General features: G+C 39.5%; 1 protein-coding gene across 5 annotated transcripts in view; it reads left to right on the forward strand.

Moving 5' to 3' along the window:
* The window catches only part of myo18ab (myosin XVIIIA b), a 106,773-nt gene that overhangs the window by 13,630 nt on the left and 69,001 nt on the right, over positions 1 to 24,142 (forward strand). The window contains exons 1-3 of one of the 5 annotated variants that reach the window (XM_084418093.1): positions 19,481 to 20,010; positions 22,347 to 22,595; positions 23,113 to 23,157. The exons of the other annotated variants lie outside the window; for them this stretch is intronic. Coding sequence (XP_084274219.1) covers positions 22,533 to 22,595; positions 23,113 to 23,157 — 108 coding nt within the window. The 5' untranslated portion in view covers positions 19,481 to 20,010; positions 22,347 to 22,532. Of the gene's footprint in view, positions 1 to 19,480; positions 20,011 to 22,346; positions 22,596 to 23,112; positions 23,158 to 24,142 lie in introns of those variants that run through there. 5 annotated transcript variants of the gene reach the window in all.

The raw sequence follows: 24,142 nt of genomic DNA on the forward strand, positions 1-24,142 counted from the left end.
ACACTTCACATTTGATGTATTTTTGTTGAAATAACTATGTTTCGTCATAGTTTTCTTAGTTTTTTTATAATCAGTTATGTACATTAGGGTTTTATGTTACATTTAATGTTGTTAAATTAATGTTTATTGTATTTTTAAAATTTCATGTGTGTTACCATGATGGTGTTTAATGTTTGTGTGAATGACACTGTGCAGATTCTATAGATATTTATATGAACTTTCTTCTGGAAGAACTACTTGTGATGAGCTTTGATTAATCATGTAATTCTCATTACTGCTGATATTATTGGTTTGTCAGTGTAATACTATGGTACAAAACAGATATTAATACTTCAATAGGTCGGTAATTTAACATTATATCATATTACTAAAATCCAATGTTAAATATACATGTTTAAAATGTTAAAATTACATGTAACTCCGTAAGTATGTTTACGGTGTGATGTGTTTTTTACAGTATTGTTCTGGTAACCACAGCTGCCAGTTTTTTTCCGTAAAAACAACGGGATTTTTTTTACAGTGATTTACATGAACCGATTCACACAAATGAATTGGGATATCCCAAATCTACATATGTTTTAAGAGGAACGCATTTGCATTAGGTCTCTCAATTTTAAATCTGTGTGCATAATAGAAAAAGGTAATGTAGCATTTTGTCACATTTCAGTTAGCTACTCCCCAACTGTGATCCTGTTAATTTGTCTGCTGACCTTTAGGGCAGAGTGCCATGTGTCATAATGCTGGGTGTGCCAGGCAGGAGTGTGATATGAGGGAAGTAATTGAGCGTGTTCAGGAAGCCCTAGCACAGGAACTGGGATAAAGAGCCAGTTTCTATGTACTGTGCCTGTCACGTCATCTGAGATAAGCTTTTAAGTGATTTAAATGGCCTTTCTTCCCATGTGAATAAGTTGACGTGTTTCCTTCACAGTAGTCCTTCCGCATTGTTTTACATTGTCTTTTCTCAGTAGTGTTATATTTTAGATTTGCATCTTTTTCTCTTTCTCTCTTTTCTTAAAAATTATTGGAAAAGTCATACGTGTCTAGCACATTTCAATGTAAGTTCTCGGGGTAAAAGCGCATCATTATATTTAAAGAAACTGTTTTTTTGTTGTTGTAAGAAATAGAAATAAAACACTCATTAGATGCAATTTAATGGTGAAATCCTACTGGTGAAATCTGTTGATATGTTTTGTTACAGGGATTGTTCACCCAAACATGACAATTCTGTCATTTTACTCTTCCTCATGTCATTCTAAACCTAGCCTATATCAATTTCTTTCTTCTGTGAAACACAAAAGAAGATATTTTAAGAAATACACTATCTCACAAAAGTGCGTACACCCCTCACATTTCAACAAACATTTTAGTATATCTTTTCAAGGGACAATACTATAGAAATGAAACTTGGATATATTTTAGAGTAGTCAATGTGCTGCTTGTATAGCAGTATATATTTACTGTCCTCTGAAAATAACTCAACATACAGCCATTATTGACAAAATAGCTGGCAACAAAAGTGAGTACACTCTAAGTGAACATGTCAAAACTGTGTCCAAAGTGTCAATATTTTGTGCGAGCACCATTGTTATCCAGCACTGCCTTGATCCTCCTAGGCATGGAGTTCACCAGAGCTGCACAGGTTGTTGCTGGGATCCTCTTCCACTCCTCCATAATGACATCACGGAGCTGCTGGATGTTGGTCACATGGTGCTTCTCCACCTTCTGCTTGAGGATGTCCCACAGGTGCTCAGTAGGGTTCAGGTCTGGAGACATACTTGGCCACTCCATCACCTTCAGCTTCCTCAGCAAGGCAGTCGTCATCTTGGCGGTGTGTTTGGGGTCGTTATCATGCCGTTCGGCACAGTTTCTGAAGGGAGGGCATCATGATCTGCTTCAGAATGTCACAGTACATGTTGGAATCCATGTTTCCCTCAATGAAGCGCAGCTCCCCAGTACCAGCAGCTCTCATGCAGCCTCAGACCATGATGCTACCACCACCATGCTTGACTGTAGGCAAGGCACAATTCTCTTGGTACTCCTCACCAGGGCATCGCCACACATGCTGGACACCATCTGAGCCAAGCAAGTTTATCTTAGTCTCATCAGACCACAGGACATGGTTCCAGTAATTCATGCTCTTGGACAGGTTTCTTTCAGCAAACTGTTTGCGGGCTTTCTTGTGAGCCAGCTTCAGAAGAGGCTTCCTTCTGGGATGATGGCCATGCAAACCGACTTGTTGCAGTGTGCGGCGTATGTTCTGAGCACTGACAAGCTGACCTTACGCTTTTGCAACCTCTAAAGCATTGCTGGCAGCACTCATGCGTCTGTTTTTTGACAGCACGAGGACTCCACTTCTTTGATTGCCCCTTGCGAGGCCTGTTACGACTGGAACCCGTCTTGGAAAACCTCTGTATGACCCTGGCCTGTACTGTAACTCAGTTTCAGAGTGTTACCAATCTTCTTATAGCCTCGGCTATCTTTGTGGAGAGCAACAATTCTAATTCTCAAATCCTTAGAGAGTTCTTTGCCATGAGGTGCCATGTTGAGCATCCAGTGGTCAGTATGAGAGAATTGTACTCAAAGCACAAATTTTAACTGCTCTAATGCAAGATACATACATTTGTATGGTCCTGTCAAGCAGACAAAAACATGAAAATTATGAATAGGATATGTTGCTTTGCATGGTTAAATGACACACAGCTATTATCACTCACTTTTGTTGCCAGCTATTTTGACAATAATGGCTGTATGTTGAGTTTATTTTCAGAGGACAGTAAATATATACTAAAATAAAATATATCCAAGTTTCATTTCTATTGTATTGTCCATTGAGAAGATATACTAAAATGTTTGCTGAAATGTGAGGGGTGTACTCACTTTCGTGAGATACTGTATCTGAGTGGGGTTTTTTTGTGCATAAAATTGTAGTCAATGGGGTCCAAAGTTGTTTGTTTCCCAACATTCTTAAGAATAATTTATTTTGTGTTCCACACAAAAAAGATTTGTAGATAGATTTGGAATGACATGAGGGTGAGTAAATTATTTTATTTATGGGTTAGCTGTCCCTTTAAGGGGATCATGAAGTGAACTGCTTTGCTTGTTTCTATGAAGGGCTTGGAAATGTTTTCTCCTCCCTAAAGTTCCATTCTTGGTATTTTTGGAATTTGCTTTGGAACAAACATGTCACTTCCTGACTGGGTCTCTGGAGAAAGCAGAGTCAAATTGAAAGAGATGGGGCCAGAACAGCATATTTCATCTTTACACTTGAGGTCATTCTGCGGGAATGTGCAATTTTGAGGATTTTTGTTGTAGATTACATAACATCAAGCTATGTTTCAACCGATTACATTTGTCCGGCATTGATTCAGTACAGCCCAGCCATGTCAGATGTAGCGATGCTTTCAATTAGAGTTTGTAGTGTAACTGGGTATGTTGCACCAATTGCGAAATCAATTTTTTGTTGTTGAGAAATATGGTACCCACTTTCCTTCTTTATTGTTAGTTAACACATGACATCTGCTCTCGATGTCCATGCCACATGGTTTTTCACTCACCATAGTTACAATTAGACAGGAAGTCTCCAGAGGAAGGGGATAGAGCAGAATGGGGCAGACTAGACGAACTGTGCAACACTGGCTCAGGGCTCATTAGAGTTGAGATGCTTCCTGTCAGGATGGACCTTTCATCGAAGTCATGAGAAAGTGGTCTCGCAGTGGTCTGCTGCAGTAAGACCCCACCCATGCTGCCGACCCCCTTTCCACACTGTAAAACAGGAAGTGAGCAATGGCAACATAATGCATTAGGATTTGCTTGATGCAAAATAAGAATTGTATAATATTAAATGTAATATTTAAAGTCTTCATCTTGTCCTCCGAAATGTTAAGTCAATTCAAATTACACTGCCAATACTAACTAAAATTATACTGCCAGTAAGTAAGGTCAATTTATTCACACTGCAATTCATACTGGGAACTCACAAACCCTTAAAGATGAGAATTTTGTTGGGATGTTGTTCTGACACACACACACACACACACACACACACACACACACACACACACACACACACACACACACACACACACACACACACACACACACACACACACACACATATTTGAAATAGATTTTGTTTTTTAACACTATTAATGTTTTTACTGTAGCTTTTCAACAATTGAATGTGTTTTTGCTGAATAATCGTAAAAAAAACGTAGTGTATGTGGAAATAATTGCTCTCCCTCCACAGTCCTACTTCTACTTTCGGTTTGGTCTGCCTGCTCGTAAGGCTAGATAAAAAGCAACAGAGAGCGCCATTGAAAGCCCACTTTATAGACATTAACATTTTGCCTGCACTGCATGGTCAGGCCCACTCAGCGCAGGGCCTTGGTGAAACGGCTCTGATTGGCTGTGACCCCAGCCCGGAGAAAGGCCTCTCTGTACGGCTCTACAAGGAGAATTCCCCTCTTTTTCCTTCCACTTCACATCCCACAACCTCTCATGTATCAGCTCGGCTGTTTTTACTGCAAGCTGGATTTAGCTGAGACTGCCGGATCATACCGTTTTCAGCATCTAAAGCTGTGGTTTCTCATAGTAATATATATCTCTAAAGGCTCTCATGGGGTTTATCCAGCAGCACGCCATACATGCATTTTCATTTGGCCACGAATTGAGTATTAATGACAGAATGTGTATTTAGCAATCCTATACACAGAATCTGAACCAAACCCCATACAATCATGACTTAATTTGTTGTAAAAAGCCTCACGGATTGTTAACCGATGCTCTGTCCTATAAATTGTAATTTATAACCCCCTGGAAATAGAAGCAATTTGAAGAAAGCGTAGGGAAAGGAATGCTCATTGCCCCGGGCTTATTCTTTTCCATGCAGTCCAGCGTGGTTGTGGTCTGCGCTGAAATACCAATGATTCCTGATGGCTCATGGTTTATTGTTTCTCTCTGGATGTTGTTCCAAGACTCATAAGCTTGGCCGTGTTGGTTAAAATTAAACGCACTGCGTGTCAGTGATATCCTGTGCTGACTCCAATGGCTTATTATGGATGCTGCTCACTACATCACTCCCTTACCATTGATCATGGGACTGTGGAGAGACCTGAAAAAGGCCTTTTATCAGAATGTCCACCCGAGGGAGGGAGCAATGTGAGTCTTGGCCATCTCTATAACGCCATTCTCCACCAGTCTACCCCAGTAACAGAGGTCTTTATCATCACAGTTGGAAAACGGCACAATCTGTAAACGAGGAAGGCCTTCCCCACAGAGATAAGCCACCGTAAAGCAGTTTAATGCGGAAACAAGCTTTATTTGGATTATCTTCCAGATGTTCCACTGACCGTGAGAGTGATTGCGAGTTGGGAAATCCTCATTTAAGCATTTATAGACAACGAGTACTGCTGACTAAGCGTTTATTATATCTGTACAGGCCACTTCACGGTGAGACCTGCTCGTGCCTGACCTAGAAACTATGCTTCAAGTTTTTTTATTTTATTTCAAATATATTCTATTTAGTTATACAATATATTTTTATTTATTTAATATATAATATAATATATTTTTTATTTATATATTCGGTATGTAAAATTAAATTATATTTTTCTTTATTTATATATTCAATATTTATATTAATGATTTATATAGCAATTTATATATGGCACTGCATTTTCGGCAACCGACAATATTTGACCAAAAATTAATTTGATTTTGACCTCAAAAGGTCGAAATCATTGAAACCGAAACTGTGATGTTTAATTAGCATTTCTCCGTGTCAGTGACTGTGTCTATTTTGTGTCCACAATGTGGATAAGCTAGTTATAGCATTGAATGAATATCAGACGGTGTGTTGAAAGAAGCAGTACAACTCGCTGAAATGTATCATGTAATCACTCCATCAGTGTTTTAACCGCGGAAAGTGTCAATAATAAAAAAATTATAAAAAAAAAAACAATGTCACATAACAACAATACATTTATGAGTCAGGAAGCTAGCTAGAAAAAATATTATTTTGATATATTACATAATCAATATATTTTTACTTAATCAGTTGTCTTCATTATTTTATGTACGTTTGAATTATATCTGCCATGAAAACAAGTCTGTTTAAATGTTTATAGCTCAACACTGAATTGGAATAGAAACAGAATTATATAATTAAAAAGTTGATATAACACCAATTTAAATGCTTATACAACTTTTATACAGCTTTTATGTGTTGATTATTAAATTCTGTTTTCGGTTTTTGGCTGAATGAAAAAATTAATTTTGGTTTTGGTAAAAAAACAAACAAATATTTCAGTGCATCACTTCCGTGAACTACTCTAGATGGTGAAATTCCTTAAATTCTGCTGGAAAAATTCAAATGCTATGTTGGAGTGGTGAGACCTGAGGTTTGGAGGAGGTGAATGAGTGCACTCTGGGTACAGGAGGAACGACTCTCACACACGCTAGCCATTACCCACACTGTGAGTCGCCAGCCTCCGCAAGGCAGACCGGGTTACCAGCAAAAACCCAAGCCAACCATCCCCACTGACTGACCAATGTCAGATGCACTCCATCAGCCTGCCGTTCTCCATGTGAGCTTCAGGCGCTGGGTTTTGTCATTATGGGGACGTGCATAACTCAGTAAGGGTGTCTGGCAGTGCATCTGAAGCCCTTGTGGCTGGGATTCATTTTTGAATGAGGGCGAGGCTTGGTGGTCTGGTTAAAGTGGGTTATGGGGTTTCACGGTGCACTGCAGGGTCCTTCAGGATCTCACTTTGTCCCTAACATAATGCTTTCGTCTTTGCCAGAGTCAATTATTTAAAGAGACCTGCTACAGGCAAACTGAATAATGAAAGAGCTAGCCTGGGCACGCATGCAGCATTATGAGGAACAGGGTGGAATATAGAGTTGGTCTTATGGAAATTAGGAACGCAATTTATAGGATTGTGTGTGTAATTAACCACTTCTTGTAAATGGCTTCTCCGGTAGGACCACTTCAGCTTTTGTTGACGCCCAACAACACTGCCGCCATGTTGAGTATGGGGCGGTCATCTTTAATGAAGGGCTTTTGTGTGCTGAGAGCAGCTCTCCGCCGGCTGATACATGACACGACACAGTAATGAATGGGACTGCCAAAACACAAACACTTATTCTTTTGCTGTTTGTTACATGCTCAGGCTAATGCTTTTTCTATATTCACAATATTTTGTGCTTGTGTGGCATTCAAACAGCTGTTTGTGCTGTTCTTGATTTAATCATAAAATTGAATTATCATTTAGACCAGGAGTCTTCATCCCTTTTTCAGACCAAGATATCCTTTTTGGACAGACGAATGGAGCAGAAACAGTTATATATTATGTAAATAATATTATATTAATGTTTTTCATTTTTGTTTAATATAACAAATCAGAATAACAAAGAAAAACAGATACATCTAGCTGACAAAATAACACTATAGAATATTTTCATGTACATTTGTTCATTTTTTTTTAAATTTGTTTCAAACTTCAGCTTTCTCTATTAAAGTTTATTATTTTTTTAAACCAAATTAGTTACAAACAGCTATTAATGGGCCCCCTTTAATACCACCCTGGACCCCTGTTGAAAACCATTGATTTAAATTATTATAATTTGTAGATGATTTAGCTTTTATATAAATGTATTTTTCACATTATATTTGATAAAATTTTCAAAAATGTTTTGTTCCTTTAATTTAAAGGTGCTGTATGTAACTTTTTCACTCTCCTAAAGCATAAAAATACCATGATATGTTTGAGGATATATTGAGGAAACATGCTAAGTTCACATAGGCCTACTTGTTTCTCTGGAAAACACTTCTACAGCCAGTTATTTTACTTTGAAATGTGCGTTTCCAGGATGGAATGTTTGTTTTTGTTTTGGTGTGTGATACCGCACGTTGCCAATTTGCCAATTTTCATTGTCCATTGCGCTTTCATCGCTTTCCTGATGTGTGTGCTCAAACTGGCAACCGTCCAGCCCGAGGAGCAGGTGGCGGGAGAAACAATGATCTCCAATATTTTGAATTTGGACTGCAATACCTATTTCGACCACTAGTTGTCATTCTTACAGACTACACCTTTAAGTCCAGGAGCTGAAAGTGGATGAATGAATTTTTATTCATTTTCTGCCAGTATTTATTTATTTTTGTTGACATTTAGGAGCCGAGAGTGAATGTGTTTATGTGAATGGTCTAAGTAGGAAGTTTAGCATGCTGTGTGACTGCCTCTTGTTATATCTCATCCCGGGCAGGAAGTTCCTCTGTTCTGGCAGTGATGCTTGTCGTCTAGGATTGAGAAACCGGCAGGTGTTCTTCCTGTTTATGACACATGCATTCCACTGTAACATAACCTGGTACGGTTACAAAGCAAAACCCTTCACAGCCGTAAGAGGTCACTTGAGGGCAACTTCAAATGGAGGAATACAGAGCACACAAATTCACTTTCCCTCTCATGGAAAACAAATAAAGTTTCTCAGTGTTTGTTTGGCAACAGTAGCTTGCACCAAGGGCTCTGGGATCATGCTGGTATTTGATGTTTACTCAGTTGCTGGATATTGCGGTCACCACAGTGGTTGGCATAGCAAGCCAGGCCAATCAATTAATGCCTGGCGGCACTACACCGCAGCATGCTTTAGATCCACCGCTGGGATCAATTGAGAACTAAAATAGCATGTTGTTTTGAAGTTAGATTTCATTGATCATTGTGATCTCAGTTTACTGCTATATCTTGCCTTTATTTAAGAGCTTGTGTATTTATCTAATCTTTTTTATTGCTTTTGTTTTGCTTTAATTTGTTCTTCTTTTGTTTATTCATTTATTTATTTTATTTTTGTTTGTAAAATACTTTGTGTACTCTGTACTAGTTTAATATGCAGAGACAACTTTAAGTGTTGTTTGACCTAAATTACCTTACACGAGTTCTAAAGCATACAGTATATTTTACAGTTGTGAACGCACTCAATAATTACGTTTTTGCTATTCCATTCCGATGGCTGCTCAGAACTGTGGGGCCTTTCAGCTCTTCATTGTGGGAATGTGAAGCCTGAAGTGGTTGGTTATGCCTAGATTCAGTGCCAATGTTTCGGTTTAAGCAGACACTGGCATGAAACCACTCTGAATGCCAGATGGTGACTAAATGAGTCAGTTACATGTGGACAAAAGGCCATAATTGAGCGAGAAAGGAGACCGAGTGTCATCTTATTTATGGATTAAAGCGTAAAGCTTCCGTCATTCTTAGAGATGCTGTGGAAAACGAATGAGGCAAGGCTTCTTTCTAATAGAGTCTTGTGTTTGCTGCATGATAATGTGCCTACTGTCTGATAAAGGCATCCTTTTCCTCAGAGCCTATTCACAATAAGTAGATGGTTGGTGGCTGTGTGGTGGTGAAATGTAATTATGATGGTAATTGTGGCTTTATTCAGTTTGAATGAGGTCCGATGGGTGTTTTGAAATGTCCTTGCAGATCAGTGTAGATAATGGTTGTTGTTCCTAGGTTAAGGGAAATGGAAATGTGCCATGCATTTCAGTAAGCCACTGGTTGTTTGTGTGCTGTCACATTCCATGTAATTTCTGCTTCCAGCACAAGAAATATTGGAACAGTACCAGCAACGCTTGCAAAATGGAGAAATCAAAATGGCCAGAAACTGGAGCTGAAAAATTACTCATTCTTTATTTTGCCAATTTTTTGTTTTGTGTGTTTTGGCACTCATGCCTTCATCAGGGCTAAAAGATTACAGGTAGACACAAGCTCATTTAAATACAAACAAGGACAAAATTCAAACTTACACATAACCAATTAAAAGTCAGATGGTATGGCATCCACCAATCACATAACATGTCAAGTGAGTGATTTAAATCAGTCCAATAGCCTCTGTTCTTATGGTGAATTTCCAATCAACATGTTCAAACACGCAATTAAAGGTACAATGACAATTTTTTGTATGTGTGTCTTTGAACATGTTGATTAGAAATTGCACAAAGCAAGGTCCATAAAGACATGGTTGAATCAGTTTGGTGTGGAAGAACTGGACTTAGCCCCATTGAACACCTTTGGGATGAACTACTAGGACATGAACTGTGTGTTTCTTGCTGGTAGACCTCAAGTGTAGAGCTCTGCAAAGTCTCACTCTATTACTGTAACCACAGCTATGTGTCCCAGAATGCAATGGGCTCCAGGCACAGGGCAATGTGGTGTAGTTTAGCTTCAGAGCGGAACTGACCCCGGCCTAAAAAAACAGTATTGTCATCTTGGACCGAGTGCCAGTTCAGCAGCCTGACATTTTAAGTCCAGCCAAAACAGTTTAAATGCTCTTTATTCATCTGAGGGCACATTCAGAGAAAAAGCTGCTCCATGAACAATGACACCAGTGGCGCTTTTGACTGAATATGGTCTTTCGACAATGATATGGATGAACATTGTGATACAATTATGCTTTGATATTCAAAACATTGGGAAGATTCTTTCCTAGAACAGAAGAACTCTTTCCAAGCGGACATTTCCGGAGTCCAACGAAAGCTCTTGAACAGGAATTCACATGTGCTAGCATGCTTCACCGGGAACTGCTGGTTCAGAGGCGTTTATGTAATACCACAAGCTTGATGCAGTGTTTGGTACTCAAGTAAACCCATTACAGACAGAACCCACCCATGATCTCTCTAACTTTTGATTGGTTCCTGATGCATTCATGGCCATTAAATTCATTCTTGACCTTCGACCCGGCGCAGGGGTGAAAGGCCAGCTAAATTCCTTAAGTTGTGTAAATGCAGCAGTATTTCTTCTGCATTCCCCAAAGATTAGCACAGACAGACAGAATTAGCCTGGCTGCTAAACAAATGTTGATTGTGGCTGTAAAGAGGCTTGCCATGCAGGCCTGGACGCTTCTAGTGCTCCAACTCAGCACGTTTGGTGACCAAGTGCAGAATCTAAACAAGTCTCAGTTATGTTTCACTTGCTTTGAGATGTCAAACCGGAACTGTAAAGTGGGTCAAGGCGGAGCGATGAATTGTGGCAGCCTTGGCAGAGTTTTCTTGACCTTTCTGGTGGTCTTATACTTGTCAGCTGTAATAGCTACTGTCATGCAGCTCTACTCGGATCTGCTTTTCATCACATAATCCACACTTTACACAGCCTGTGTTTAATAGTGCAGAGGAAAAGAGTCTGTGAAAACGCTGATGGCGTGCACATGCGTATTACGTGTTCAGTCTATAGGTATGCAGGTTTGAATATATATGTACGCAGGCGTGTAGTCTTTCTTTACAACTTGACCTCAACAAATTACTTGTCTGGCCTTAAAAATGTATAATACAGAATTATTTATCGCTTCTGCGTAGCCACGTGAACCGGAACTATTTTGACAACGTTTTATCTGTACAGAGGTAAAGGGAAGGAGAAGGGAGGCCTTCACAGGGGAGAGACTAGTTGACACTTCAGGACTGCGTTGTCGTCGTGTCCAGGCGCAGGTCCTTCATCAGATCTGGATACGACCTGGATATGGCGGACTGCGGTAAACCTCGGGATAAACAGAGAGACTACTATTAGCGTAGACGCCATCGCACTAGACGTAAAGGACTATAATGTGTTAAGAGACTGCTCAAGTACTGGGGAGCTAAACCATTTAGTACTTTGTAAAGTAATCAGCAATATTTTTAAATGTATACAATGTTTAATTGGGAGCCAATGCAGTGTTGATAGAACCGGGCTAATATGGTCATACTTCCTTGTTCTAGTAAGAACTCTAGCTGCTGCGTTTTGGACCAGCTGTAGTTTATTTATTAAGCGTGCAGGGCAACCACCCATAAGAGCATTGCAATAATCTAGGTTTGATGTCATGAATGCATTAAAGGGGCATTTCACCCATTTGAACATTGTTTTTTATTTAAAGTGGGTCATATATGTAGTCGAAATGTAAAAGAAATTTTGAATTTGGTGCCTTTGTGACAGAGAAAAGACAAAAAATAACTTCAGGACGCATTTGTATGAAAGACAACAACTCCCACAATGCACCACATTGCACAGCTCCGCAAGCCACTCCCACTAATCCAGAAAGCGCATATCTGCCTATAAGAGAAATCACTCTTCAGTCTACAAGGCTAGCTACCACCAGAGCTTGAAATTCATTTCACATTCACACAAAATGTCTAGTTAGTTGGCGAACTCATTAGTGCATTACTCCTCGTTTGTATTTCTTTCGAAAAGGTGAATTATTGCATGGTACCTGGATGTTCAGTCAGAACAAATGCGGTGCGAAACTAGGAAACTAGTTCACAACACAAACGTCCGTGTCCTCGTCTGATTCAGAGATTTCGTCCAGGAGAAATTGTCATCGTTGAAAATCTTTGCCACAGACGGACTCTATCTCTGTGTTCGTAGCGGTTCGTAGTTGCATAGTGAGATCACCGGCGCCACCAGTCCGCCCTAAACCGAGCCAGTCCGGGCTCCTCGTCCGCGGCAGGCAGGTCTTCTGCCTCGGCTGCTCTTCGCTATAATGCGGCTTGTAAAGGTAGCCACAAACACCTGATTCAAGCACCAGACTTCCGAAATCCTCTTCCTCTAGTCTATATCATATTGACTTGGAATACTCGTACTCGTACTCTCCTCCGCTATTGTCATAACTTTACATCTGTTTCCACAGCGCCTGTTAGCTTAGCTTCAAACAAGATGGAGGATATTGCTTTCAGTTTCAGAGAGTAAAGTCCCACCCACTGATCTGTAATAGGTCTGTAGCGTGAGCGGGTCCCGCCCCCTGGGAAAGATGAGGAACTAGTGCTTGTTGTCTCAACAGAAATTCCCCCCTCTTACACTTCCTCCTACAATGACGCAAAATGACGATTTTTGCGTCATTGTAGGAGGAAGTGTAAGAGGTAAATAACGGATTTCTCCCGTCTCAGGGGAAAATGAGAGAGTGTTGCACAACCATTCAATAGTATGACTGGGTTTCTAACAATGCAAAGCTTAATGCAAATGGGTGAAGTGTCCCTTTAACTAATTGTTCCGCATTTGTCAATGAGAGCATATGACGTAATTTAGATATATTTTTAAGATGGAAGAATGCGGTTTTACAGATACTAGAAACGTGACTTTCAAATGAAAGATTGGTATCAAAGAGCACACCCAGGTTCCTAACCGACGACGAAGACTTGACAGAGCAGCCATCAGTGGTTCTCAAACTTTTTACACCAAGTACCACCTCAGAAAATATGTGTCTCTCCAATTACCACCATAATGACCAATATTAAAATACAGTACTGTAGTAGGCCTAACTATTCAGCTATAGCTATGCACAGCTCAAAACAGAGGCAGTTTTATTTCTAATAAGAATATGTATTATTGTCAGCTCTTTTTTATACAGTGTCTAATTATAATGGAAAGGATTATTAACATATTGTAACATCTAAAGTTTGTTCTATAAATAATAATAATTTCCTCTTATGTTTTTTCATATTGCTATGTGCCAAACTGATCGCAACATCAGAAATGAAATGGGAATGATTAACTGCTTAATTTAGCAGCTGGTGACAGGTTTTCATAAATGGATGGTGTTACATCTACGTGTGTGTGTGTGTGTATATCTTAAGGCATCCAAGATCTTGAGTCACATCCTGTGATGGAGGAGGAGGGTCTGTCTGTAACAGTGACCCAGATGTGCCAGCCAGTGCCCTTGAGTTGAGTTGAGCCAAGACATGACTGGCTCAGTGAAGTGTGTTTAACCTGGTTCTGCCAGCACATTAACACTCATACAACAGTTTCCTTATAAAGTTCTCATGGATACAGAAATCTGCCCATTTTCCATTTTAAGAAGGGAGTGGCAGGAGGGATCAGAGAAGGAGGAGGGAAGAGAACCTGAACAATACAGCTTATGTTCTCCTCATCACTGACACTCATACTTGGCTTCCACTCCATTTACTGTATGCTTGGGTTAAGCGTAATGTAGTCTCAGCCTCAGACGTCACACCCACAGACCGTTGGCTGAAAGTCTAATGCATATGGCACAGAAAATGGGAAACACTTTAGATGTTTCGAAGTCACCATTTGATTGGTTCAATTGGTTGAATTCTACAGCTTTTCACTGAGACATGTATGTGACGTTCTTTAATCGTCCCCCTGGAAACAAAGCTGTGAAGCCCCTCGTGTGAACAAAACAAACAATGATTGGTTGCTTTACAGGTCGGTTAGACGTCCTCTTGGGCGGACTTTGGCCAATGAAAGCTGCGATGGAGTCCAGACCTTCTGCTGTCAGTCTGAAGGTCTGGCTACGCGAGTCTAGGCGTAATGTAGTATCCTTGGTTATAGTCTTGAGTACTATTAATGTGTGCAGTTAGGAGTGCTGTGCTGCTTTAAGAGCTGGTAAGGGGTGAGTAAGCTGGTGCTTGGTTTACATTTTTTTTTTTTTTTTTTTATGCTGGATTTTGTTTTGGTTGTTTTTTTTTTTATTTGATTTTGCTTTTGTCTTGTTTTGTGGGTTTTATTTGTATTTTATTTATTTTGCATTTTGTTTGCATTGTGCTTTTTTATTATTTTATTTTACAGAACAAAGTTAGAAAAGAAATAGAGCAGAAATTGATATATGTTAATGTTTGTGTGTGTTTTTTTTTTTTTTTTTTTTTTTAAGGTTGTGTAGCCTTGTGAGTGATCAGGCCACTAATTATAGTGTGCTCTCATCTGCATGCCTGTAGTAATGCTTTGCAGTGGGCTTTGGTTAAAATGTATTCCGGGAAAGTAAATGGCTTCAGTCATGTGGCTTTGATTGTTGATAGTACTTTTTTTTGTTCTATTTTTTTTGTCAGTAGCCATATCACCCTGTAGCCCAAGACTGGCTGCCTACTGAAGCTAAGCAGGGCTGAGCCTGGTTAGTACCTGGATGGGAGACCTCCTGGGAAAACCAGGTTGCTGCTGGAAGAGGTGTTAGTGAGGCCAGTAGGGGGTGCGCAACCTGTGGTCTGCGTGGGTCCCAACACCCCAGTATAGTGATGGGGACACTATACTGTCAAAGAGCACCGTCCTTCAGATGAGACGTTCCTGACTCTCTGTGGCCATTAAAAAATCCCATGACACTTCTTGTAAAAGAGTAGGGGTGTAACCCTGGTGTCCTGGCCAAATTCCCTCCATTGACCTTTATCAATCATGGCCTCCTAAAATGAATCCCCATGCTTTCAATTGGCTCTATCACTCTCTCTCCTCTGCACCTAAGTGGAAACTGCACACTGGTGGGGGTTGAGGAGAGTAAAGCGCTTACTGTAGTACATAGTAAAGTGTTATAAAAATGCCTCATTCATGCCTAATTCATTTTACAGCATCCATGTCATGCATGCACAACTATTCATTCTTCTCTATTTCTGGCAATATAGGGAAAGGGAATGACTCTGTCTCTTTTTGGTTAAAATGTCTGTTTAGATGACAGTTCTTTCAAACAACACCTAAGGATAAGATCAGATGGATTAGACGTTCATCAAGTGTAAGGTACCAGTGCCTTGTGCATGCCAGTTGTTGTGTCTCTCCCATCTGAGGTCACATTTAAGTTTGCAGTTGCTGGGACGACAGAAGAGAAGATGGATATTTAACCTTGCTGCCCAGTCTTGAGTTCACTTCCTCCAGGAATCTTTTGGTAATGAGGATGTCCTGCTGTAATGATCGGGGAAAATGAGGCCAATGTTGATATTGGTTCTGTAAGGGTGGGCAGTATGTGTGTTTTCGACTCTCAGATGCTCCTGTCTTTTCTACATGCACTCTTTCTTCTCTCTTTATGGACTGATGCTGCAGCAGGTACCTCCTCCTCATAAATTACTCATAATTTTTTTTAAGCGATACTTTCCCTCCTATTCTACCTTCGACCCCCTCAAGCTATCACTGCTGTGTGCCCGCACAGCGGTTTTACTGATCTTGGTTTACAGAGTTATTTCTGGCTATAAGCTTCTCTTGCATGACTCAGGTTGATGTCAGCATCTTTGACAAGGTCTGCTGAGCTCTGTACAGTCACCCTCAGGACTGGCCATCATGTCTCTTTTTTTTCTTCCTGTGGACGTGTGTTTTCTTGCATTGAGGGGATTATGTACCGTCTGGGCTGTGATTCATGCGTTTATCTCTGTTTCTGGAGACAGGAAGATGATTTGCATTTATGATATAGAGGATTTGTCTGAGTGAGTTGGAGTGTGGAGTGTGTGTGTGTGTGTGTGTGAGCATAACCCACTTATGTGGTTTTTACTAGTGCCACTGTAATTTCTCTGGGCATTATGCGAGATTATATAGTGAAATTGATCATCATGTCTTCTAGACAACCTAAAGCTTTTTCAATTTATATCCCTTAAATTAAATCTTGACCATGTGCATTTTGATGAAATCAGTCAGGGCCTTCATTGGGGAAACATTGTCCCTGAAAATATATCGGTTTGCTCTGTAGCAAATAATGTACCATAAAGCACCATAAAGCATGACCTGTAGCTTGCTCAGCTTGATGGCTGGACTGAGACCTGCTGGTCCATCTTAGCTTAGCTTTTTGTGCCTGGATTCACTCAGGTTTTACAAGACCTTGATCCCAAGAGTGTACTTAGAAATGACATGTCTATCTTTTACACGTGAACCTTTGCAATATCTTTCAAGATATTTTTTCATCAAAAACTACTTTTTTGCATTGCAGACATCACATTCCAATCAAGTGTAGGAGTTCATTTTAGTTTGTACAGTGTTACTGGACATGAGTCTGGTATTAATAATTTATAACTCTTCCTGTGTTCCAATGCAAGTGATTAAGATTTAATAACTACTATATATTTGTATATAAAAGTTTCGGGTGTTTCAGAAGTCTGCTCACCAAGGCTATATTTATTTGAACAAAAATACAATAAAACAGTAATATTGTAAAATACTACAATTTAAAATAACTTTTCTATTTTAATATATTTTGAAAAGTAATTTATTCCTGTGATGGCAAGGCTAAGTTTTTGACATCATTACTCTAGTCTTCAGTGTCACATGATCCTTCAGAAATGATTCAGAATGTTGATTTTAACAGCTGTTCTTGTTATTAATGTCTTATTATCTTCTAATTAAAACAGTGGTACTGCTTAATATTTTTGTGAAAACCATGACACATTTTATTTCAAGATTCTTTGATGAATAGAATAAAAAAAACCTGCATTTATTTAAAATATAAATCTTTTCTAAGAATATAAATGTCTTTACTTTACTTTACTTAATTTAATTTAATGTGTCTTTTCTAAATAAAAGTATTAATTTCATTCTTTCAAACTTGTGAATAGTAATGTGTGTGTGTGTGTGTGTGTGTGTGTGTGTGTGTGTGTGTGTATATTTATATAATATATTTTTTATATACTTGATAGTAATGCATCAATAAATAGGCAATATAGACAATAATGATAAATGGAAATGCATTTCAGCACTTTATATCATGTTAATAAAATCTTCAAGTTCAATGTTCTGCTGAATCTCTGGTTGGGACGGGTTGCAGGATAGAATCAAGGGTTAAAGAGCTCTTCAGGGATCAGAGTGCATGCTGACATTGTCATTGTCCTACCGGTGCTGACAAGAGTGCGGGACAGTTTTGGGCAGAGGTGAGAGTGTTCTCGTTTGTTCCTGGCTGTTCTGTGTTGCATACTCTTCTCATTATCCCGGGCTGACAGCCTCCTAGCTCACATTCCTCTCCTCTTCCTCTCTGTCTCTTCCCCAGATCGGCCTGCAGTGTCAGCTCTGCTTCAGTCTGTTTCTCCCTCCCCCCTCATCGTGTTCTCCCACACAGCCGTGCATGCCGCCATAGTGGTCTTTTAATCCACCACACAGACACATTGTGGGCGTGCTGTGTCCTCTTCAGGACGTGCCGTAGCATAGACTCCCTGCACCACACCCCGAGCCCGAGCCGCCACAGGCCTGTACCAGCACCATCTGCAGAGCCTGTGCCATCACCTCCTCGGGCTCCTGCAGGGAGATTTCTGTAGGCTATGTGAGACACGACACCCAATCTCCAGGCTATTGTGTGCACTACCTGGAAAATGATAGCGGGAGTGAAAAGTACACTATGAAAAGAGGTGAAAACAATCAGCCTCCCTTGACAGGGTGTGTTGACCACTGCTGGCTTCAGGCTACTTATAAGAAGGGCTACTGCTCCCTCTTGTGCTTGTAAGCGTGAATGCCAATATAGCGAGAATTGAAGTTTCGCCTCCTAGTGGCAGGTTGTGATGTTACAGCTATGAAAAGGCACTCCCCCACCTCTCTGCATAGAGGATATGATTGATTTTGGCCGTGATTCTTGGCTAGGACCATGAACAGTTTGAGCTCAGCTGTGCACTGCAGTTTCCTGTTGCTTTAGGAAGAAATGCTTTGAACAGAGATTCATTATTTTACTTTATTTTACTTTGACAAACTTGCATACAAATAATATCAAAACACTTTAATTCAATTACTTTCTGACATTAACAAAAACAACAGAAACTAAAATTTGGAGGGTAGAAGGTTTTGCTCTGTTCCCTATAGAAAGCTATCATATGTTTTAAAAAAAAAAACATAAAAATATACTAAACTATTCTCTTTTACTCTTTATACATATTTATGATTTTATTTGATCAAAAATACAGTAAAAACAGTAATATCGTGAAATATTATTTCAATTCGAAATACCATTTTTCTATATGAATATATTTAAAAGAAGTATTTTATTCCTGTGATGGTAAAGCTGAATTTTCAGCATCATTACTCCAGTCTTCAGTGTCACATGCTCTTTTAGAAATCAATATGCTGAATTGCTGCTCAGGAAAGAACTTCTAATTATTATGAATGTTAAGCAGTTGTGCATCTTAATATTTTTGTGAAAACCTGATACATATCAGGATTCTTTAAATTAACAATTACCATCACACACCTGCAGGTAATAGATAGGTGCGTAGGAGAGAAGACCAAAAAAGTCAAAAATCTAATGAACAAAAGGAAATCCTGCACACTATCAATACTAAAAAGTATCAACAAATATTTATTAGCAACGTTTCGGTCTCATGACCTTCATCAGGCATATACAATCAAGATTCTTTGATATCAGTTCTTTCTTTGAAAGAACAGCATTTATTTTAAATATATATATCACTTTATAGTCACTTTTTATCATTTTAAAAGTCTCAACCCCAAACTTGTAAGTCTCATGGACTACTATTTGGTCATTTTTGACAGCTCCAGTCTCCATTCACATAAAAGAGTGTGAGATATTCTTTAAAACTTCATCTTTTTTATGTTTCCACAGTAGGGAGAAAGGCACATGGTGTCTTTGGTGGAGTCAGTCTTTGGTGCTCAGCTCTTACACTGATATACATGTGTGTTCATTAGGTGTTAAGCCACGGCAGCTTTTATTTCCAGTGTGCTCTGCGCTTTTGAAATGACTGTGTAGGAAGTGCCAAGGCCTTGCGTCATTTCCTCAACCTTCTCTTTCAGCGCTTCTGTTTTTCCCCTCACCGCCCTACACCTCTGTATCTCTCAGAGAAGAGAAACGCTAAGCCAGCGCTCAAGGCCTTGATGCTCGCTCCACAACTTCCAACAACAAAGTTTGCACCAGCTTCGGCACGACCTGCGTTCTTTGAAACCAGCAGACAGCCTCACAAGTGCACGCCTGCACTGGACCAACGTTTGCTCTGGAGCAGCTGAGCAGGAGAAGCAACAGTGGAGCTGTCCATCTCCCAGCCTACATTTTTGGGGGTGGGGAGAAAGCAGGAGCGTTGCAGCGGTGGTACTTGGTTTATTTTTTATTTTTAGCCTCTTCCCGACCCTCTACCCCGACAGCTGTCTCTCTCCTCCTCCTTCTCTGACAGAGCAGCGTCAGGAATAGCCTATCGCTTTGCACCTCTCAAAAGGCTGCCGGTTAGTGTGACATGAGACTACTGGTTCTCAGGACTCTCTCTCTGTTTCGAACACACACATTAATGCATCTCGCCGCTTTCGTCTGCCGCTCCTCTCCACTCTGACCTTGGTAGCAACGGTAACTGTTTGGAGCTGCTGCAGAGGATCTCAGGTAAGGCAGCAGGCGTTGCTCATGGCCCTGGATGGGGGAATCTGTAGATCTAGACCCGTGGAGGAGTCTGTTGGCTCAGAGTTCTGCTGCAGTCTGGACTCGGGCCTGCTCTGTCGCTTATTTTTAGGCTTGAGTGTGATGGCACGCTGGGAGCAATGACCGGGCTAGCTAGTGCTAATGCAAAATTCAATAAGTTTTGCAATTTCACGTGAATTCAAGTAAGGGTTTTCTTGTACTGTAGTGTGTTAACATGGCTATTTAGTAATTTGGTATTTTGAGACTAGAATGGAGTGCGGGATTGGCATTTTGAGGTTAAGTGCTGAAGTCCATTAAGCTCAATAGAGGCTTTTGTTTGAGTTGGTTTGCTCTTGTGGAAAAAGGTAGTGCCATTATGTTTTGGTCATTGTACTCTTTGAGATGAGTGTTTCAAATGGGTCTTATTTTTGAACTTGTGTGGCTTTTTTCTTACGCTTGTTCTATGACTGTTGAGTGTTTGATAGATGAAGTCAGTGGGTTATTTTGTGTATACAGTCACTGGATCATATGCTTCACAGTGTGCAGAAGGTTTTATTGATGTGGCCATAAACTTTCAGCTGTTCAATTATGTCTCCTTTGTTAGGCTAAATTGCTGTTGCTGGTTTGTATTTATTGTGTTTCGGTGTAGTTTTCTTCATTTCTCAGTTGAATTATAATTAGCTTCAGGAAGTAAATTTAATTTTGTTGGCTGAATTGCGTTTAATCTCCATAAAAGCCTAAATTGGCTGTGGCATTAATTCCATCCTTTTGTTACTGCATGTGTCCTCGAGAAACATCTAGAATGAAAGCTGTTCAAGTCCACCAGTCCTGTGTTGAGTGATAAGACCACTTTCATTTATATATGCTTTGGGTAGTCTTGCTATACATGGACAAATGAGGTATTTTATCATATTAAAACTCTTAATTCAAATGTAATAGTTGTTACTACTAGAAATGTATCCAGTTAGTGTTTTTTTCTATTGGGAAAAAATAGGGCTGTTTGCTTTGGTTTGGTTTTCAGTGATTCTCTAGCTAACAGATTTAGCCATAATCAGTGTTTTTGTGGTTGTAATCTTGCTATATAATAATAGGCCTAATAATAATATTAGCTGTTGTTTTTATAATCATAATACAATTATTTATTTATTATATAATATATTATTCAAACCTTTATCATTTATTATTATTATTAATATATTTTTGATCGTTTTTTTTGCATATGAGAATAGAATATTTAAGGGAGTCTTAATCCTTTGGTTTCTGCTTATACAACAGGATGAAACATAGTTTTGGTATTATTGTATGTAAAAAATGTTGTCGCTGTTTATTTTAAATCAGTTACCAAAGTTATCTATTTGTTAATGTTTGTGCTGCTAGCCTGTTGTGTGTATTATGATATGGCCATGTGGGCAGTTTCTTGCCCATGTCTGCTCTTAAAAAAACCTGTGCTGTCAGTATCACAGTGCTCTGTTAACAGATAAGCATTCCATGGGTAACTTTTTATAGATGCAGTGTGTCTGATGGCTGGAAGGCCTGGAGAAGGGTCAGTGGTGGCATGAGGGGCTTTAGGGGAGTTCAGAGTGGTGATCTGGATATAGAGTTAGAGGACGGCAGCTACATTCGACAAGCTCAGGGAGATCCCAGAGTAATCCATACAGCTGATGCCGTACAGTGTGGTGACAATGAAGTGAAACTGCTTTGTGTTTACAAACAAAAGCTCTCTGGCAATGTGGCAATTTCAACCAAAATGAAGATTCTGTCATTTAGTCATCCTTATTTATTTCCAAACCTGAATAACTTTGTTGTGTGGAACGCAAAAAATGTAAATGAAAGTAAAAAAAAAATGAAGTGTCTAAGGGGCTTTCAAGCTTCCAAAAGAACAACTAAATGATGTGTGCGCTATATTCTTTTTTGTGCTTGTGCTTTTGTGCAAATGATGCACCATTAGAATATATGCAAATATGAATTTGTAGAGGGTGTATGGTTTCTTTAGATGGATTGAGGCATAGTTGACTTGCAGATCATGTCACTGATATAGTTTTGTGTTTTTATTGCATTTTATTTTTAATTGTTCCATAATAAAAAGGCATATCTCAGTTCAAAAGGCTTCAGTTGGACAGAAGTCAGACTGCAGCTATACAATGAGCCCTCTTTTGACCCCCCCCCCATAGGTCTGTCATGTGTCTCTTGTTCTAATATGTCAACAAGTTAAGAATTCTCTTCATTTTAGGATCCTTTTTAATCTCATATTTAAATAAATATCCTTAATGTGCAACTTGAGGCAAGTCCAGTGTGTTTAATCATCTCTTTCTACCCAACAGAGCCAAGAACCTCCTCTTCTTTCCAGCATTGTGGGTCTTGTTTATCTGAAGTTTGTGACCTCACATAACATAACTGTGAAGACCAGCATCCATTGTGCCAGCTTCTTGTCTGCTGGTCCCTCCATCTGTCACTCATCTTTCCATCCCGCCCTCCCTCCTCCATCAAACCCTTACCCGGCCCAGCCCATGACAGCAGCGTTGCCAGCATGGCATTCTCATCACGCTTTTCCTTCTGGGAGCAAAAGGAAAGTGATGTTCCATTTTCCATTCTCATCTTTCTGCACTGTGTGACACTGTGTAACATCAGCTGGGTGGTGTGCATGAAATGCACCAATGATCTCACTTTTATATCTATCTGTAGCAATGTACTAGGGTGCCATGTGCACGGTTCATGACCGCACAGTTGCTAGCAGCCTCTGTTCAGGGTATGCATGTGTATTTGTGTGTTCTGGGAAGATGGAAAACACGAATCACTGTGTGAAAATGACCAATGTGCTTCAGTGTCATGGTAGACTGTTGTTCACCAGTTCTCCGCCATAGCTCTTTTGATTACATTTTGAAAAGCTGCCGCTGACTGGAACATAGCAGTACATTAATGCTACTGCTTAAAATGGCAAGCACTTTTTGAATTTTTACATTTTCTGGATATCTTGGTCTTTAAAAATGTCCTGCGTGAAATGTGTGGGACACATCTGCATAACAGCCTCAGCATTAACTTACTGTCCTAAATCAAATGCTAATGACCTTTTTACATGGACCTTTATAGATCAAAGAAGAGAACAAGCCAATCCCCAAGAGTTCAAAAGACAATGTAAGTGCCAAGATATTGTGCATAGTACTAACAAATTAAGTCTCACAGCTCTTTTTTAAGGCTCTCACAGAGAAGAGATGCACTTATAAAAAGAGAAAAAATGGAAATTGAAAAGCACTCTGTCTATTTGTCCTTGAGTGACATGTGTCTAATTGCATGTTTTCAGTTATTATTTTCAGAATAATATGCTGTCAGTTCCAAGTCCCTCTGTTTTGACACAGGATGCAGAATTGTTGTCACAGGAAGCCTGATTGAGTGGCTGCTTCAACAATATGCCATTTTTGAGAAAGTGTATTTAAGAATAGTCAAATTATCTTTTAACATCTTTTATTTATATGGACCATTGATTCCTCACGGTCACACCTGCTGCATAGTAATTTACCTCTAAATGGTGTTATGTCGGCATGAAGATAGAGGAGTTTGTTTGATTCTTTGTTAAGCTGTTGATTGACGTGCAGAAGTGCACACCACACGCTATGCTTTGAGTGAGAGGTCGGTGGTTAAATAAAGAGCCTGGTTAAACAAACTTCATATATCAGTAAAGCACCTTAATCAAAATTCTGCCTCAGTATGATTTGAAGTGTTAGACTGGATTTTTTTTGACAACAGCCTGAACCTTTCATTTCTGTTCCTTTTTTTTATAATAGAAATTTGTTACATTTGAAAGCAGTAAGTTTCTGATAAAATGCATGGTGTTTATATTGTAGAGTAAAATAGCTTGGGCAGCAGTGAGCTATATGCTAAAGATGGACAGATGAACATTGTCTATACAGAATATCTCATAATACACTGACAGAATCTACTGGATATGTGTGTGTTAGTGTGTATTAGCGACAGCATGGTAGGCAGCAAGATGGGGTGTACTTTCAGTCTGAGTGTACTTTCAGTCCGATTGTACCAATGCATGCTTGGAGAAGTGCTGTGTGCAGGATTTTTAAGAGCAAAAAGTGAAGTATATTTATGTGATAGTTCACCTTTGCAATCT

The sequence above is a fragment of the Rutilus rutilus genome, assembly GCF_951802725.1.
Source record: "Rutilus rutilus genome assembly, chromosome: 9".
Taxonomy (NCBI): Eukaryota; Metazoa; Chordata; class Actinopteri; order Cypriniformes; family Leuciscidae; genus Rutilus; species Rutilus rutilus.